The sequence below is a fragment of the Mustela erminea genome, chromosome 19 (genome assembly GCF_009829155.1).
Source record: "Mustela erminea isolate mMusErm1 chromosome 19, mMusErm1.Pri, whole genome shotgun sequence".
NCBI classification, from domain to species: Eukaryota; Metazoa; Chordata; class Mammalia; order Carnivora; family Mustelidae; genus Mustela; species Mustela erminea.
Window position 1 is genome coordinate 4,212,625 of NC_045632.1, and position 19,301 is coordinate 4,231,925.

A 19,301-nucleotide genomic window follows, 5' to 3' on the forward strand; every position below is an offset into this window, starting at 1 on the left:
TTCCCTCCGTCTGGGTGGGCGGGCGTAGCTGTGGGGCCGAGAAGTGACTGGCGGGAAAAGACGGAGATTCAATGGAAGCCGCTGCGCGAGGCACGGCGGGAAGAGAGGCGGGAGGCCGCGCGGGGCATCCCGGGAGCAAGGGCCGGGCCTGGCCTCGGCGCGGAGCATTGTGGGAGGTGGACGCCGCTCCGGGGCGGGTAGGTGAGTGGGGAGGGGCGGGAAGGGTGCACATCTGGGGGAGGGGAGAGGCACAGCTGGGTGGGACAGCGGAGATGGGAGGGCCCGCAGCCAGAGGGGCTGGGAGGACTTGGGGAGGGGGAAGCGGGTTGGGAGGGGCTGCGCGAGGGGGGGGGGAGGCGCAGCTGGACATGGGGGAGCATCTGGGGTAATGAAGCCCATCTGAGGACGAGGGGCCGTGTCTAGGACCAGAATGCACACCTGGAGAGTACAAAAGCTGCAAATGGGAGGAGGGAGCTACAGCTGGACTGGGGGGCGCGTCTGAGCAGGAGGTGGGCACAAATATTGGTGACACTTCTGAAAATTGGCCACAAGTGAATGGGGCACACACCTGTGGGCGAAAAGTACATACTGGATGTGAGGAGGACATCTGGATATGGGAGCATCTCGGAGGCAGGGGCTACAGTTGAATGTGACGACCCATGGCGTCACATCTGGGATAACAGCCATATATCGGAGACACGTGCAGGGAGGAGGAAGCCACAGGTGCGTGAAGAATGTGACTGGGAATGAGGGTCCCTGAATGGATGTGGGAGCACATCTGGACATGGGATATCTTTAGAGGAGGGCAAAGAGGGATGTGAGTTACAGCCAAGTGTAGACACATCGAAGGGGGTGGTTTCCTATGAATGGGGCACGAGAGGTTATGGTCAAGTATAGGAGATCTATCCGGAGGGGGAAGGAGGTCTTGGCTGGAAGTTGAGAACACATTGGAGGTGTCCACCACTGCACTTAAGGGTTATGTTTTGGGAGAGGGACCCCAAATGTACCTAGGGGCACATCTACAGAGGAGGGTGCCAGAGCTGAAATTGGGGATCAGGATGATAAGCTCCAGCTGTCCCGGGAATAATGCGGAAATGGGAGAAAGCCGAAGATGGAGTATAGATTCATATCTAGATATTAATGCGGGTGCATCCCACCCTGGGCCCTGCCTGGAAAGAGGCACCAGCACCAAAGAGGCAGGCAGAAAATGGAGAAAGTGGGGTACGCCTGGTGGGGATGGGTCTGATATCCACATTCCCCCTCTCTTCCACTCAGGTGCCCCAGGATGGAGTCCCCACCCAGCACGGCTGGGCAGGAGGAGCAGGAGCTACGGGAGCGTGCCTTCTTCTCATGGGCCGAGTTCAGCCGCTTCTTCGACGCGTGGTGCCAGCAGCGGCTGGCGCTCTTCTTCGTCAAGAGTTCCATGCACCTGGCACGCTGCCGCTGGGCCAGCGCGCCCCCGCTCTACACGCTCATCGACGTGCTCAAGTACAGCTACGTGCGGCTCGTGTGCAAGGACGTGCGCGCGCCCAGCCGGCCCACCGTGGGGTGCGTGAGAGGAGCCGTGCCCTACTGGGTGCTGGGGGTGGGGATGGGAATCGAGGGGGAGGAGTAGGCAGAGAGCAACCCCCCCAGAGTTGGGGAGGGAGAGATGCCATCTAAAACAGCTAAGTACACCTTGCAGAGAAGGTAAGACAGGCCCAGAGAAAGGCAGACAGCCCGTAAGTTGGAAGGACAGAGGCACGTAGAGTGAGTGACAGGGTGGGCTCCAATTGCAGACTTACAGAAAGGCAGAGTGAGATGGACACAGTGAAGAAAACCAAAGGGGGGGGAGCAGAAAATTCCAGAAACACAGAGACATGGAGCCAGACACTCTAGCCAGAACCAGAAAAATGGGTGAGAGCCAGGTTTGGGACATATACAAAGAGGTCAGAGACAGAGCTGCAGAGTAACCCATGGGACAAAGAGAGGATGACCATCCGGTGATTCAGTGAATACAGGGCCGGTTCCCCGCGGGAGCCAGGGGTAATTCACTGGGGTGAGAAGGGGTTGAGCAGGATAGACAGATCCCCTGCCCTCCTAGCACTTTCAGACTGGACAGGAAGGCTGGTGTTAAAGGAACAAGCTGACAGATAACTTCCCTACAACTGTAATGCTACAGGGGCAAATGAAAAACCTGCGAGACAGCTAGGAGATACACCCAGCTGGCCAAGGATGTTTTAATCGTTCTCCCCAGTTTTAAAACCAGAGCACTCCCCATAAAAGTTTCAGTTTCTGGCTTTTCTTGAAACACGGGAAAAGGCTGAACCCACATTCTTGTGTGGCAGATGGCCACTGCAGTTAGAGGGGTAGGGGCCTTGGGTTTGCCCCAGACCCCACTGCTCCCTATTACCTCACACTTAGCCCTGCCACTTTCATGTTTCACCTTCCTGGTCCCGGTAGGTGCATGTGAGTTTCAGACCCTTGGTTGGAGAGCTATGGCCAAGAACGGAGCACTTAAAAGCAGGCTCTGCCTTCAGGCTGCTTGAGACCGGCCCCATTGCTCCCAAAGTGGGTGTCTTTGGGCAACAGATATCACATGTCTAAGTCGGGTTTCTCCTCTCTGGAACATCAGGCAGCTGGGTAGATGACAGCTGTTCTAGAAGTCAAGAGCACAGCCAGCCAGCAGCCTAACCTCAAACCCCAGGTCTGCTATGATTAGCCGATGACATCACCTGAGCAAGTGACATCACCTCTCTGGGTCTCAGTTTCCTGCCTTGGAAAACGGAGGAAGTGCCGGTACTGATCGATTCCAGGTTTGTGAGGATTAAATGAGCTGATAGATGCAGATCGCTCAGAAAAGTGAGCACCTTCGAGCAGCGATTTTCACCATAGTTACTGAAACACTTACTGAGAGGTTACCCTTCTTAGTACTTGGTACTCTTCTTGGTACCTTGCTCATCTAGAAACAGAGACTCAGAGGTCAGGAAGCAGAATGGGATCAAACACACATCATCATCACAGAGAAATCTAGAACATTAGAGCCTGTAAGCAGCTCAGGCCCCATCTGGAATCTCTCCTTGTTAACAGAACCCAATTCAAAGTAACAAACACTTATTGAGTGCCTACTGTGTTCATGCTCTTTGCTGGGCATTTGGAACCCAGAGCTTGGCCTCTGCCTTTGAGCAGCTGAGAACCTAATGGAAGGGAAAAAGACCAAAAGAAAAAAGAAAAAAAAATTGGAAATGAGGGCTCACAATTGTGGGAGAAAAGAAGTTAGAGAGTGGGAGGGAAGAGGACAAAAGAGGGGTGGTCAACCCAGCTCCACCTGAGAGCTTACGAGGTATTTCTGGAAGGCTTCCTGGAAGAGGTGATTAGGAAATGAAAACTTGAGGGATCCTCCTTGTTTATACATTTATGTATGTATGTATTTGACCTAGACATATGGCGCTTGCTATGTGCCAGCACTGTCCCCAGTGTTCTGCCAGGGAGGAAGCCAGGAGACAGGAGGGGCTGAAAGCAACAGGAGCTCTACGCATAGGATAGGTTCCTCCCAGGGCCCTGTCAGGGACAGACTGATGGAGAGAGACAGGAGGCCAGCGAGGAGGCAGGGGCTGCGATGTGAGAACCACACATCAGAGCTTTCTCCCTGGCCACTCCAGCCCCGTTGCCTAAACGTTGCCTGGCAACTTTCCCCAAATCGCCACCCCGTCTCTTCCCCCTCCAGCTCCAGCCCTCTGCTCTGCACACCACCACCACCCCCTCCCCAGCCTCCCTAAGCACTTCCCTCTCTAGAATACACACACCAGCCTTTGAGAACACAGAAAGCTTGACGACCTGAAAGATCAAGAAGAAACAGGTGCATGGAGGGCAAACGAGCTCATAGTGATGGTACTTTTAGAAGGAAAAAAAAAATGGGGGAAATAGCAGGTTCATTTTTATTAAGTACTTACACCGGCCCCTTGTCTAACTACTTTGCATAATGTAATCCTCTTCTGGACTCCTCTCAATGAGGAGGTACTATTCTTGTTAGCCCCAATTTCCGTATGAGCAAACAAGCACAGAGAGGTTAAAGTGATTTCCCAAGATAGCCCAGCTGCCGAGAGAGGGAAACCTGGATCAGGACCCACACGGTTTGACCACAAAGCCTGTGCTTTTAGTCCCCTCTCTCTTCCTTCCCCTACCCCTCATCTTTATTTCAATCATGGATCACGAGAGTCAAATGTGATCCTAGGTGCCATGCTGTTTGTCCATCTGAAGGCTTTGTTTCGAGCGCCTGCTGGGTGCATGGTGAATGTGTTTTAGATGGTGGGGGTTACAGGGGAAGGGCACCCCATTCAATGCACCCCATGCATTACAAATGGGCCTCCATCAGATCCTCATCCCAATGTGCCGTGAAATCTGCCCAAGCCTGGGGATGGTCAGAGAGGGCTTCCTGGAGGAGGTGACACTGGTTCAGAGTTGTGAAGGAGGAATAGGAGCTAACTAGGGGAAAAGAAGGGACAAGGATGTTTTATGAAGAAGGAGAGAACTGAGTAGGGTTGCTGGCAGTGGGAATAGGGAAATGTGGATGGTCTGATGAGTTTATAAGGCATGACAGGCAGAACTGGGTGCTGGGTGGCTTGACGTAATGAGCAGAGTGCCTGGGTGTCTGGGGTTCATACAGTGGGATTCTGTCATTCCTCATCATCTGTTTACTGAGCACTTCCCAGGGGCCAGGGGCTGCTCTCAGTGCTGGGACTATTGCAGTAGGCAAATCAAAGATTCCTGCCCACATGGAGTTCACACGTAGGGGTGGGTGGCATTCTTCATCCCGGCTGCATGTAGAGAAATTGCAAAAATAGCATTCTGAGGCCACAGTAGACGATTATGTGAGGTACAGGGACCTTGTGGGGACGTGCTATTCTCTGGCAAGATACACAGCTCCCTGGTGTTGTGACCTTCACTGAGTGGGGGCTTGTTCTAAGGGCTGAACTAAAAGAGGCCAGACCAGAGAGTTTCACAGGAGCCCGAGAGTTAAGCAGGGGAGGTGGGTCAGGTAGAGTCCCATGAATGGGCCACAGTTTGGGTAGCTCAAAAAGGGCTGCACGTCGGGAATGTCTTTTGGTTCTACCAATACCACGGGGGTGGCTCCACATTTGTATTTTATTTATAACGATTTGGTGGCTTAGACTTTTTTCTAATTTTACATTATTTTTGTTGCTTAAAATAAGGCAAGAAGTCCCAAGCTTTTTATGTAGATTTAAAAAGTCTAGCAGGCTCCCAGTTTTACTTTCCCTCACGCATGGAGCAGAAAAGGGGCGTGTCAGGTATCCCCTTCTGGTTTAACAAAGACAGTTCTTCAGTATTTATACTGGAGAGACCTGGGGTGGGTTCTGGGGAGGCTCAGCCTTCTCAGGGGCCACTTGGAAACAATTTCGGAGCACTTTAGGGTGTGCTACTGGCATTCACTGCCTGTGAGTCAGGCTTCTTCATTTCTTGCCAAGCCCTAGACAGTCTATGTTACAAGAGCTGACAAGCTGTGAGGACCTTGGGCCAAATCCATCCTGCAGCTGTGTTTTGTAAATAAAGTTTTATTGGAACACAGCCAGGCACATGCACTGACAGGCAATCTATGGCTGTTTTCACAGTATAGCAACAGTGTCTATTTACTGTCTGCCCTTTCGCAGAAAAAGTGTGCCAATCCCTGCTCTGTAAACATAAACCTCCTACCTAAAATGCCAGTATCATCCCTCATGGAGAAACACAAAACATCCTTTCAGAAAGCAGATGTCAATAATATGTGTTATTTACCAGGGAAATGCACCCTGATTTTCCTCCCTGTTCCTTTCATTTTTTAGAAGGCTGTTTGTAGCTCCCTGATTGATTTCAGCTAATGGGTAGGCCGTGCTCAGCAGCTTGACGGCCTCTGTCTTAGACAGACTCTTGCCCACACACAGATGGATAAGAGAGTTGGGGGTCATCGAAGCATTGTTTTTAAGAAGGGAGAACAGGAGACAGCATGCAGTTAGCAGAGGGGCACCTGGCTGTCTCCATCCGTGGAGCATGTGACTCAATTTTGGGGCTGTGAGTTCAAGCCCCATCTTGGCTATAGAGATGACTTAAATAAAATCTCTAAAAAAACACAACACAACAAAACAACAACAACAAAAACCCAACATACAGTTGGTGGAGTTGCCAGTGGCCTATCAGGCAGCAAAAGGAATGAAACAATGTTGAAAAGCTAATGAGTGAGAAAGCCCTGTTTCAAAAGTATATAGAGAGTGGGGTCGGTTTCCTATTGCTGTTGTAACAAAGTATCACAGACCTGGTGGCTTAAGGCAATGCGAATGTGTGATCTTAGAGCTCCGAGGGTCACCAGTCCAGCAGGGGTCTCACAGGGCTAAAATCGAGCTGTCTGCAAGGCTGGTTCATTCTGGAGACTCTACAGGAGAATCTTCTAGAAGTGCCCGCATTCCTTGGCTTCCTGCTGTTCTAGCAGAGAAACATCTCTCTTTCTCTCTCTCTCTCTCTCTCTGTCTCTTTGACTTGCCTCTCTGGCTTCTTGCTTCTGTCTTCCCTTTATAAGGACCCTTGGGGGTACACTGAGCCCAGCTGGATAATCCAAGATCATCTCCCCATCTCAGGACCCTTAATTTATTATTATTTTTATTTTTTCTATTTTTTAAAGATTTTATTTATTTATTTGACAGAGATCACAAGTAGGCAGAGATGCAGGAAGAGAGAGAGGGGAGGCAGGCTCCATGCTGAGCAGAGAGCCCAATGCGGGGCTTGATCCCAGGATCCGGAGATCATGACCCAAGCCAAAGACAGAGGCTTAACCCACTGGACCACCCAGGTGCTCTAGCACCCTTAATTTAATCCTACCTGCAAAGTCCCTTTTGCAGTGCACGGTAACATTCACACAGCTCCAGCAGCTAGGGCGTGAACATCTTTGAGGGGCTGTTTTGCCTACCGTACACCAGAAGAAGAAAGGATTCCTAGTAAACTTTTTAACAGCATTAACACACGTGAAGGAAAGCACATCCATCATATGTATGCAACTTGGTGCATTTCCCCCAAATAAAAATGTACATGTAACCAATACCCAGAGCAAGGGGATACACATAGCCAGTGCCAGGAAGCTCCCACATTAGCACTTAACCACTCAAGGGTGACCACTCTCCGGTCTCCCAACAGCAGAGGCTACCTTTGCCTCCTGTGGAACTTTCGATAAGCCTGACATGTGGTGGCTTATCACCTTTCATGTCCGGCATCTTTCACACAGTGGATCTGTGAGATCCGACCACGTTGCTGGGGACAGCAATGGCCTGTCCATTCTTACTGTAGGTTAGGGTTGTGTTTGAGGATGTATCCCTACTTATTTTCCCATCCTCCTCGTGGATATCGGTTTGTTTCCAATACTTGGCAGATACGAGCAGGGCTGCTGTGAATATTCTAGCACAATCTTTGGGCGCCCATCTTCAGGCATTGGTCTTGAGTGGAAGCACTAGGTCAGGGGGAGGCACGTGATCTGAGTTAGCAGAGACCGGCCCGTGGTGACAAGCGACTTATGTTGAAACTCCCATCGCCAAGAAGCTAAGTGCTAGGCTCTCTCCACATCCTGGTCTGTGCTCCCTGTTTATTTGGTTATTCCAGTGGTGGGTGGTGGCCTTTCCTGGGGCTTTTCTTTTCTTTACTTTTTTTTCCCTGGGCCTTTTCATTGGGATTTGCTCGATGGCTGATGAGTTTGAGCTCCTTTCCATGTATACGAACTTTTAAAACATGGGAACCCACCTTCCACTGTTTATGGGTCTCTAAAAACATACCCAGGAAAGGCTAGATAGCCCATTTGGGAAGTGGCTACTTTGGGGGACCAAGGAAGACTTTTGGGGGGCAGGGTTCTCGGAGACCCTCAACTGGCCATGCTGCTCTTGCTAAACGAGAAGTGGATACAGGAGTCTCTGAAGGGTTTTGTTTCTTACAGTTTTTCGAGGTAAATAAAATATTCCTTGGCTTTTGATAGAGATGGGGAGGTAGATGCAGAGCCACGGCCAATGTGGGTGCTGACAGTTAAGTGCTTTCCATACATCAACTCTTTCAATCCTCACAACTCCAGGACAAAGGTCTGGTGATGATGAGCTCCCTCACAACATAGGAGGAAACTGAGGCACAGAGGCTTGAAGGGACTTGCCCGAGGTCACGCAGCTGGCAGATTCAGAAGGCCCTCTCCTGGATGCTTGCCACAGTCCTTAATTTTAAGAAAATAAATAATTAAAGAGGATTGGGAGAGGAGGAGGAGGGCAGACGGTGATGTGATGGCGGCGGTGGTCGTTCCTCCCGCAGGCCTCCCCAGCCCGGCTGCCCGGCCTTCATCATCGTCAAGCTGAGCCCCCTGCGGGACCGCCTCGTGGTGACGGAGTGCCAGCTGACCCACTCGCACCCGGCCTGCCCGCTCGAGTTCGCCTACTACTTCCGCCCGGGCCACCTGCTGGCCAACGCCTGCCTTCCGGTGCGCACCACGAACAAGATCTCCAAGCAGTTCGTGGCGCCGGCCGACGTGCGCCGCCTGCTGTCCTACTGCAAGGGCCGCGACCATGGCGTCCTGGACGCCCTGCACGTGCTCGAGGGGCTCTTCCGCACCGACCCCGAGGCCAAGGTGGGGTCTCGGGAGAGGCAGGCGGGGGCGGGGGAAGAGCCACGTTGGTGCCTCGCGGGTCGGTTGGTCATTCATTCATTCATCCGCCCACTCATCCGTTCACTCCTTTTATCCATCCACCCCCGTCGCCCCCACATCCCTGTCATCATTTGCTAAGTGCTCACTGCGGCCTTGGGGAGACAGCAGCCTGCCAGACACCCATGGTCCCTGCCCACAGGGACCACCAGAGCTTCTGCCCCAGGGGAGGAGGGAAATGCTCTGGGATAGTCCCCCACGGTAGGGTAGCCCCTGGCCACATGGGGCCGTTGAACGCTTGCAAGGTGGCCAGTTAGACCTACGAGCTGAATTTTAAATTTTATTCTATTTTAACTCATTGAAATTTAAAAGAGCCTCTTCTGGCTATTGACTACCTTGCAGAGGAAGCTACTAGAATCACCTTGCTGTGGTAGTGGGGGAACCAACAAGAGACAAACACACCCAACCGTGATAAAATGTCAGGAAGGTTGGGCGAGGAAGAGGAGGTGACAGAAAGTGCCACTTTAAAAAAAAAAAAGAAAAAAACCGAACCACACGCATAGAAGGTGCACAGGTGAGAAGTGCATAGTTAGAGGAATGACCCCAACGTAGAAACAGCCTTTCCCCACCACCCCGATCAAGACTCAGAAGGGAGGGTCACCTTTGTCGCCTAAGGTGATGGAGTGAGGAGTAGTGTCAAAGAGAATAGGGTGAGGACATGGAGAGGGACAGTTAGTTGTAAGGGTGCTATTTTAATTTATTTTTTTTTAAAAGATTTTACTTATTTATTTGAGAGAGAGTGAGAGAGAGCACAAGTGGCGGGGAGAGGCCGGGAGAGAGGCAGAGGGAGAATAAGAAGCAAACTCTGCTGGGTGGGGAACCCAAAGCGGAGCTCGGTCCCAGGACCCCGGGATCATCACCTGAGCCGGAGGCAGATGCTCAACCAACTGAGCCACCCAGTCGCCCCTGTAAGGGTGCCATTGTGATTTGAGTGGTCAGGGAAGATATCTCTAAGGAAATGCTCATGAAGCAGAAGAGGCAGAATGGAGGCAGGGGACCCCCATTCTATTATCTTCAGAGGGATTGGAGTTCCAGGCAGAAGGAACAGCCAGTGCAAAGGTCCGGAGGCTGGGGCATTCCCGTGGTACCTCTATGAGGAATCTTTCTGATGCTTTCATCCAACTTCAAAGCCGGGGGCGGGGGAGGTGGGTGGGCATGTAGGAAGGGAGGGAGGGAGGGAGGGAGAAAGGGGGGGAAGCTAGGTTTTCCACCCTGGCTGTGCTTTTCTCTCATGTAAGGAAGAGGTCCCCACCTAGGGTCGTGAGGCAGTGACCCACTCTCCTGAATTGGGTCTAGAGCCCTCCCCCAACCACCATCTCATGCTCAGGACCCAGTCGTGATTCAAACCACCAACCCAAACCTAGCCCTCTGTCCACATCATCATATCACTGATAATTTTAGTTCATGTTTAGCAAGCACTGACTGTGTGCCAACACTATCTCAAGTGCTTTGCTTGTTATAATTCATTTAAATCATACCAAAGCATGTTGAGGAAGGAGTCCCCCATTCGATAGACAAGGAAACTGAAGCACAGAGAGGTCAAGGAATTGGCCCAGGGCCACACAGCTGCTTAATGATGGAGCTGAACTTCAGACCCACACAGTCTGGATCCAGGGCCATGTTCTTATCCGCTTGGCTATTCCCCAGTTTAGAAATGAGGTTTGGGCCCTTTCCCAGCAGGTCTAGCCTCCGGAGAGCTGAGGGTCCCACCGAAGTCAGTTTACTGCTCTGTAAATTGGGGAGTACATGTGTGTGATCCCCACACTGCTGGTCTTTGCTGAAGACCAGTTATCTGTTATCAGTTATCTCCTGTCCACCGTCAAATAAATAAGCCTTGGCTGTCCCTGCACACACCTATGTAGGGCTGCCCCTCCCCACTATGAGAAGCCGCTCACCAACAAACGAAAGCCTTTAAGGTCAAGGCATTGTCTTCTAAACTTCCAGTTAGGAGGCTGCCACAGAGTCCCAGCTAAACCAAGGTTGGCTCCTGGGTCCATCTTTCAGTCCACCTTAATCCTTTTAAAGGAAATGAGGAAGGAGTTCTGGAATACCAAGAGACAGAAAAGCCAGAGGATTATTCTTTTTTTTTAACACTTAAATATTGACTTCTTGAATATGTAACACATTCACATGCTTTTAAATTCAAAAGGTACAAAGGTTCAAAAAGTGAAAAGTCCCCTTGTCACCTCCTGTCCCCCAGGTCCCCTCCTCAGTGGCCACCAGAGCGTCCATTCTTCATGTATCTTCTGTCTCTATTCTGTGGCTCAGGGCTATCCAGGGGAACTTGCTATGATGATAGAAATGATCTGTGTCCCCTGGACTCATGGCTATCAGGCACTCAGAATGTGGCCAGTATGGTGGAGGAACTGGATATTTAATTTAATTTAATTTAATTGCATTTTAAATAGCCCTGTATGGCTAATGGCTTCACACTCAACAGCCCCACCGTATCAGTATACAGAGAAATTTGTGTCTGTCATTTTCATTTTATTTCCACTTGCTCCCCACCCCTGCAAGGTAGCATATTAGACTTTTTTTTTTTATCTTGTTTTAGGTGTTGGGGCTGGCCACATGTCAGCTGCTTTCATTTCTTCCTCTGGGGCTGGTCATCTTAAACTATCTTGCCTGGCGTGGTACAGGCCAGGCTGCCAGCTTCCAGGAGCCATGTGGGGGAAGAGGGCTGGGGAGCTGGCTCTGGGGCAGCAAGATGTAAGGACACCCTGTCCCTCATCACATGGACTTGTTGTTCCCAAGGCCAGCGGCCCCTTCTTTCTTTCTTTCTTTTTTTTTTTTTTAAGAAATATTTGTCTTTTTTCACAATTAAAAAAAAATATTATTATTATTATTTTTAAAGATTTTATTTATTTATTTGACAAACAGAGATCACAAGTAGGCAGAGAGGCAGGCAGAGAGAGAGAGAGGGAAGCAGGCTCCCCGCTGAGAAGAGGGCCCGATGTGGGGCTTGATCCCAGGACCCTGAGATCATGACCTGAGCTTTAACCCACTGAGCCACCTAGGCGTCCCTCTTTTTTTTTTTTTTAAGATTTTATTTATTTATTTGAGAGGGAGAGAGAGAGAGAGAGAGAGAGTGCACAGGAGCAGTGGTGAGGGGCAGAGGGAGAGAGAGAAACAGACCCTCTGCTTAGCAGGGAGCCTGATGAAGGACTCGATTCCAGAACCCTGAGATCATAACCTGAGCCCAAGGCAGAAGCTTTACCCACTGAGCCACCCCAGCGTCCCAGTCAGGGGTCCTTTCTGTTTTACCCTTTACACAGAATCAACTCCAGCCACCTTGGAGTGAGAGGGAACTTGACCTTGAGAGGTCTACTTTGAAAAGCTGAATGCCTGGGACCCCCTGAGTGGTGGTGACCCACTTGGTCCTGGGAGGGGTCCCACAAAACTAGCGTACCCAAAAGTCACCGCCACAGTTTATGGGCAAGACTGAGCAGCTGCCTCAATGAGGGAGGTGTTAAGACCTTTTATAATCTGCCCTGAGGCAGCGATGATAGGCTGCGGTGTTCAGTCATGTCTCCATTGTCTCGTTTGTGGCAGGCTCCAGGGTAATCAACAAGCCAACTGGATTTCTGGACAGAGATGGTTCTTGGCACAGAAATGTTGTACCTTCTGTCGTGGGTGCACTATGCCTCCTGAGAAAGAGGAATGTTGATCTGAGTGTGCCACCTTTATGAATAGTAAATGGTAAACTGGTAGAGTCACGGTGGGCGACAACTGGGCAATGTCTATTGAAATGAGCACGTTGGTCCCTCCCCCACTGCTGGGAATTCATGCTGCACAGGGTCCGGGTGACTTACAAGATAATCAGCTCTTTTCTGGGTCCTGGAGTACCAGCTAGAACCTGGTTTGATTTATTTTGTGAGGTGCTAAGAGCTTTCTGTACCTTCCAGCTGTGCCGTTCACTGGCCATGGGATATACAATGAGGTGCAACAGGTTACTTCTCCAAGCCTTAGTTTGTTTGTCCGCAGAATGGGGATAAGAATAGGTGCTACCTCGTAGAGTTGTCAAGGTGGTTGTGCGAGGATTAAGTGTGTGCGTGTGCATGTCTGTGTAAAAACAGACAAGTAGGAAGCCCTGTATGCGTCGCTTTTTAGGTATTACTTTTATTCCCTCAAGTTTTTCTTTGGGACAGTCTGAAGAATAGTACCGTTCCGATCACGTGAACACAGGGGTGTGGATGGAGTGCGTTCTGTGGCATGGTCCCCGAGATTCACATCTGTGGAATCCTCCATCTGTGCTGTGGCTGACGCATCCCAGTGCCACCGATCCGGGTGTCTGAGGCGAACCCTGCCCTCATGGGAGCCCTCACATCTGCCAGCCACACGCCCTTGAATCAGACCTGTGGGATCACCTTCGTGAATGCCAAAGGGGTATTGCGATCAGGAGTGCAGACTCTAGGCCCAAGCAGCCTCAGGTTCAAATCCCAGCCCTGCTGCTTATTACCTGCAGGTGTTCACCTCTCGGTTCAAGGTACTTCTGGTTGTGCGACTTCTTGGAGCTTCTGCCAGTCCAACAGGGCAGGACTCTGGCCTGCCTCCGTCCCTCCTCTCTCTTCAAGGCCAGGCGCAGCATCTGGGCCCACAAGAGGCTCTCAGTCAGTGCTGCTTAACGAACAAGTGGCTGGGCAAGAAAAGCTTCTGTGCCCTCTTTAGAATGAAAACCTGAGGTGAAATCGAAGTTTTCCCTTAAAGAACGGAGGTTGTCTTCTAACTCATCAAGGGCTTGCTGGCTCTGGAAAATCTCAAGGCACCTACGTTTTGCTGTATTTCCTTTCCCCACTTCTGATTCCCCAGAAGAAACAGACATGAACTCAACACTACAGAAAGGTGTCATTCTTTTTGTTATACTTAGGACAACTTTTATCTTGGCACTGATTTCTACACTAGGGCTGTCTGAAGGAACTTTCTGTGAGGTTCAAATGTCCTGTAGCTGTGGCATTCAGGAGAGCAGCTACTAGCCCCCTGTGGCTGGTAAGCCCTTGAAATAGGACTAGCACGGCCGGTGAAGGGTTGTCAAACATTAATTAATTTAAATGTAAACAGCTACATGGGGCTAAGGCAACCAGCTTGGACAGTGCAGTTCTAGATGGAGACCTTCACGAAGATATATTGCAAAGTAGTCATAGTATAAAAATTCATGATGGTTGAAAACAATCACAATGGGCCTGTAACTAATCCAGCGGTAGGTTTTCTAGGACTTTTCATACAATTTCATAAAAATTTGATAAAATTTAGAATTAGTGAATTCTAATATGAGTTAAGATACTGAATATAGGATTTTGGGGTTGGGAAAGCAATTTCCTTGTTCTTTTGGGACTCTACTAGATCTTGTTTTTTTTTTTAATTAGAGGATTTTTTTCCCTTTCCCTTGAAAGCTGAGAATGATGCAGTGCTTTTTCCCCCTTAAGATGTATTTATTTATTTTAGAAAGAGTGCAAAAGAGTGCAAGCAGGAGAGGGGGCAGAGAGAGGGGGAGAATCTCCAGCAGGCTCCCCACCGAGCAGAAAGACCTATGTGGGGCTTGAGCTGACAACCCCAAGATCATGACCCGAGGCAACAGAGCCATGTTCCTACCCAGGCAGTTCAGCAGATGGATCTAGAGTCTGGAGATACGGAACTGGGAGTTATCAGCTAAAAGATGAGGAAGGCAGTGTGACCTGATAAGATCACCTTGGCAGAGCCTGGAGACAGGAAAGAGGAGAAGAGAAGCCAGGATGGGCTCTTTGGCTCTGCAACTTTTAGAAGCAGATCAGGGATGGGAGAGGGCAAGCAAAGGAGACCACATGGGAGATGCCTGGGAAGAAGGAGGACAGCCAGGAGTCTCCAGGGTGACAGAAGCCCAGAGAGATCTGTGTTCCAGAAAGGGGGCAGGCTCCCGGTCCTCAGTGCTGCTGAGAGACAAGTAACATGGAAATCATAGTGGGATTAGATATGCACCAAGCCTGGACACAAATGATCTCGTTTTAGCCTCTCCATGACCATGGTGGACAGACATTACCTCAATTTTGCAGAAAAGAAAAGTGAGATTCAGCCCAGGATACCCACAGCTAGCAAGAGACAAAGTGGGGGGGGGAAAAAAGGAAAAGAAAAAGAAAAAAGGAAAAAAAAGAGAGAGAGAGACAAAGCAAAGATTTAAAAGCAGACTCTTTCCTGGGCTGTGGAGACGCGGCCAGTGATAGCGCTGCGCACTGACCCAAGCTCATTCAGGATGTATGGAGCTGCGGCCGTGAGCACCCCTGCAAGCACCAGGAATGCAAAACACAACATCCCTAACCTTGTGGCGCTTCCGTCTTAGGAAGGGCAAACCGATGATCAGCAAATCAGCAAATAAAGGCGTGACATGCGTCAGGGTGGTTAAATGCCATTGGCCAACAGTGGCTAGACAGAGCCACTTCCATTGCTTAGAAGTGATGGTTAGAGCAGACCTAGCTGAGGACATGATCTCTGAGCCGGGGTGACAATGGCAGTGACGACAAACGCTTGGAGAACGCTCGCTCTTGGTTGAACATTAACATATTTGTGCCAGGCAGTGTTCTCAATGATTTAATGCATTCCATCCTTCCAGTCACAGAAATACTCCTCTTCATTTTACAGATTGGGTGGAGGGGTGGGTCAGGGAAGTTACCCAAGGCCACACCGCCAGGGTCTCAGCCCCTGCAGTCTGGCTCTAGACCCTAAACGGGACCTGAACCTCTAGGCATGAAGGAATGAGTTTTCCATTCCCAGAAGGGAAAATTGGGGGAAGGAAGGGGGAAAGGAGGAAACTGAGGCTCAGAGAGGTTAAGCCACAAGGTTGGGACCGGGACTCAAACCTAAACGATCTGGCTTCAGAGTCTACCACCTGAGTGCTAGGCCAGTGGCTCTCCAACTAGAGAGCGCATGGTGATCCCCTGGAGGGCTTGTCAGAGCGCCGACTGTGGGGCCTTCAAGAGTTTTTGACAGGGCATGTCTGGGAAGGCCTGAGAATATGCATTTCTGTCAAGATCCCAGCAAGCGATGCTGCTGCTCCAAGGCCTCCACTTCGAATTTTACTTTAGTCGGCCTCTGAGTGCACGAAGGAATGAATACCCAGGTCCTAGTAGGTACACTGAGGCTCAGAGAGGCTGTCTTGTGTGCAGAAATCACAGAGCTCTTAGACGGCGGGGCCAGATCTCACACCGGGGCAATGGGCCTCCAGAGGTCGCATTTTTAACCATTCCCCGGCACTGCCTCCTACCGGTCGGAAGAATAAATGGCTGCACGCAGGGATGCAGGAATTCCCACTGCCCCTGAGGATGGTGCTGGGTGGGTGCCCGAGATCTGGGAACCGCCAGGCGAGCCTGGCATCCCCTGACCTCATTCCCTGCCTCCCCCGCCCCCGCCCGCAGGTGAAGCTGGTGTTCGTGGAGGACCAGGCGGTGGTGGAGACAGTGTTCTTCCTGACGTCACGCACGCGGGCGCTGCTGCGGCGCTTCCCCCGCATGCTCCTGGTGGACCGGCTGCCCGGTCTGCAGGGCGCGCTGGACCTGCTGGCCGTGCTCTGTGTGGACGCGGCGGGCCGCGCGCGCCAGGCCGCCTGCTGCGTGGCGCGTCCAGGCACGCCAAGCCTGCTGCGCTTCGCGCTGGCCTCGCTGCTGCAGAGCGCGCCCGACGTCAAGGGCCGCGTGCGCTGCCTAACCGCTGGGCCCGAGGTGGCGGCGCAGCTGCCTGCTGTGCGCCAGCTGCTGCCGGGCGCGCGCGTGCAGATTTGCCGCGCACAGGGCCTGGAGACGCTCTTCAGCAAGGCGCAAGAACTGGGCGGTGCCGGCTGCGAGGACCCGGGCTTGTGGCCGCGCCTGTGTCGCCTGGCCGGCGCGTCGTCGCCCGCCGCCTACGCCGAGGCGTTGGCCGAGCTGCGCGCACATGGCCCGGCCGCCTTCGTGGACTACTTCGAGCGCAACTGGGCCCCGCGGCGTGACATGTGGGTGCGCTTCCGAGCCTTCGAGGCTGCCCGGGACCTGGACGCGTGCGCTCTCGTGCGCGGCCACCGCCGGCGCCTGCTGCGCCGCCTGAGCCCCTCGCGCAGCGTGGCACAGTGCCTCCGCGACCTGGTGGCCATGCAGTGGGCCGACGCGGTTGGGGAGGCGCCTGATGGCCTGGACGGTGGGGGGCTGGGGCCAGAGGTCGAGCCGGGGAGGGGAGCCCAAGGGGCGGAGAGGAGAAAGGGCCTGGAGAGCGGGGACTGGGGAGGGGCCCCGAAAGAAGGAAGTATTTGGAGAGGTGGCCAGTTGGAGGAGGAGTGGCCCCGAGGTTTGGAGGCCAGAGAGCGGGGAGGGGATCAGTTAGAAAGCGAGATGGGGGGAGGGTTGCAGGTCCAAGACTGGAGAGAGGTCCAGTTGGAGACCCAGAAAGTGAGAGGCCTAGAAGGGAGTGTTTGGAGAGGGTCCCAGTGGGAGAATGAGCAGTGGAGAGGACCAGAGATCAGAGACTGGAGGGGGTTCTTGTTGGAAGAGGAGAAAGATAAGGGACCGGAAGGTTATGTCTGGAGAGGATCCCGGTTGGAGGACCATGGGCTGAGGGGATTGGAAGGCTACACCTGGAGGACGGCCCAGCTGGAGGATCGAAGGGTTAGGGTGTTGGAGACCACAGACCGGAGGGGGACCCAGTTGGATACCGAGAGGGCCAGGAGTCTTGAAGGGAGCACCTGGAGGGGGGCCCAGATGCACGATGAGAGGGCACATGGGCTAAAATCCAGAGATCGGAAGGGATCTCAGTTGGAACCCGAGAAGGGAAGGGGGTGGGAGGTCAGGAACTGGAGGGGGCGCCATTTGGAGAAGCCCAGGGAGTTGGTCCCTGAGAATGGAGACCAAAGGGGGCCCCAGTGGGGAGAGGAGAGGCAGAGAGGGCCGGATATTGGAGAAGAGAGAGGAGTGAGTTTGGGGGTCAAAAGAAGAAGGGACCTGGAGGATGTTGTTCTGGTCCAGCTGGGGGACACAAGGATGACAGGCCTGGAGAATGGGGAGGGAGCCCCATCTATGGGCCCCAAGAGCAGAGGAGGACAAGCGATGGAGTGTGGGGGCACAGGAGGGAGGTGTCGAGGGCTGGGGAACGGAGTGTGCGGCACCCCGTTGGGGACTGTGTTTGAGGGTGATCCAGAATGGGCAGGAACAAGGAGAGTCTACCTGGCCGCTGGGGAGAGCCTGCAGGAAGGCGGTGAAGAAGGCAGCCCGAGGGAACCGAAGAGGCCTTGCTGCCCCTCAGCAGAGGAAGAGGTGGACTGGGAGCCCCTGGCCAAGTTCCGAGCGGCGTGTGGGCCGGAGCTGGCAGAACTGGTGGCCGAAGAGCTGGCCTTTGCCAGGCAGCATGGTACCCGCGGTTTCCACTGGACTGGAGCTGGGTTTGCCCTTAAGGATGGCACCTCGGACTTCTTCCTAGACAGGGCTCTGACCCGCTGTAGCTGTTCCATCCATGCCGCGCGGCGTCTGCCTTGCCGCCACCTGTTCGCAGCACGCCTCCTCACAGGGGCAGCCTTATTCCACATGGACCTGCTCAGGGATTGCTGGGGGAGAGCTCCAGAACCCTGACCCACCAGGGTCCTGCCTGCCACCTTCCACTGCAAAGGTAGGAGGGCATTCTTCGATCCCAAAGATAATAGGGCTGAGGCCAAGGAGGCCAACCCAGTCCCTCTGGCCACCTCCTGTGTCATCCAGGGACCTCACCTTGGCCGTTTGTCTCTCTGGGTACAAGGGGAGGCTGACTGGTCTCTGAGGCCCTGGAGCCACAGTGTGGAAGACGGTGGTAGCCAAGATGGCTTCTGAGGGCTTCCCTCAGGAGAGGAAATGTGTGATGAGACAGGGGCAGGTTGGGGCAGAAGGAAGTAAGGGGACAAAGCTTGGGGAGGGGAAGACACCAGGACATGGGGAGAGCCCATGCAGGAGCAAATGTTCACTCCATAGAGTGCAGGGGTGAAGGAGAGAAGCAAGGGGGACTGTAGGAGGACAGATTGGGGGTCGGGGGGAGAGAAGCTAGCAGGGAGACAAGCAGGACAAGAGGAGAGGCAGAAATGGGGAAAAGCAGAGGGAGGCAAGGGAGAAGGAGGCCAGGGTGGAGGACAGAGGGGAAAAAAAAATCAAAAAGGACACACAGAAAGAAAAGGTATGGGAGATGGGGAGAGAAGGAATAAGAGGGGAGTGATTTGAGAGTCTCCAAAGCCCAGAGGCTTGGATCCCCTTGACCTTCTGGTTGGTCATTCCCAGAAGAGACTGAATGAGAGGGGTGTCTGGTGGGATGGGCTGGAGGTTCTCCAGTGGGAGAGGGGACAGTCTGGACTATTGTGCTTCAAGATTGGAATAAAACGTATTATTTTGATTTCTGCACTGAGTTCCTGGCTTCTCAGGGAAAGAGGGGAGAGAACTTGAGGTATTCTAACATTCCTTCTTCCATTCTATCAACAAGACCTCCTGGGGCCAGATGGAATGGAGGGGCCAAAAATGAATCCAACCTCCAGCTCCCGCCAACAGCTCAGCGCTCTTCCTGCCTCATTTGGACCAGTACACCAGGGTGACAACCTGCCAGCATATGTGAATTTTGACAAATGGCTAGTCTGGGCCAGTCTCAGCCACTGTGCCAAGGAATG

At 52.6% G+C, this 19,301-nt stretch overlaps 1 protein-coding gene across 3 annotated transcripts; it reads left to right on the top strand.

Moving 5' to 3' along the window:
- Positions 1-19,033, top strand: ZSWIM9 (zinc finger SWIM-type containing 9). Of its 3 annotated transcripts, none has more exons than XM_032324562.1 (4): positions 1-201; positions 1,276-1,548; positions 8,305-8,617; positions 16,075-19,033. In XM_032324562.1, exons 2-4 carry the CDS (start codon positions 1,286-1,288, stop codon positions 18,247-18,249), a joined length of 2,751 nt encoding a protein of 916 aa, XP_032180453.1. In that variant the 5' UTR covers positions 1-201; positions 1,276-1,285; the 3' UTR covers positions 18,250-19,033. The 3 variants fall into 3 exon arrangements, with proteins under 3 accessions (XP_032180453.1, XP_032180452.1, XP_032180451.1); XM_032324561.1 differs by having other exon boundaries at positions 2-197; XM_032324560.1 differs by lacking the exon at positions 1-201 and adding an exon at positions 215-723.
- Positions 19,034-19,301: the final 268 nt, after the last annotated feature.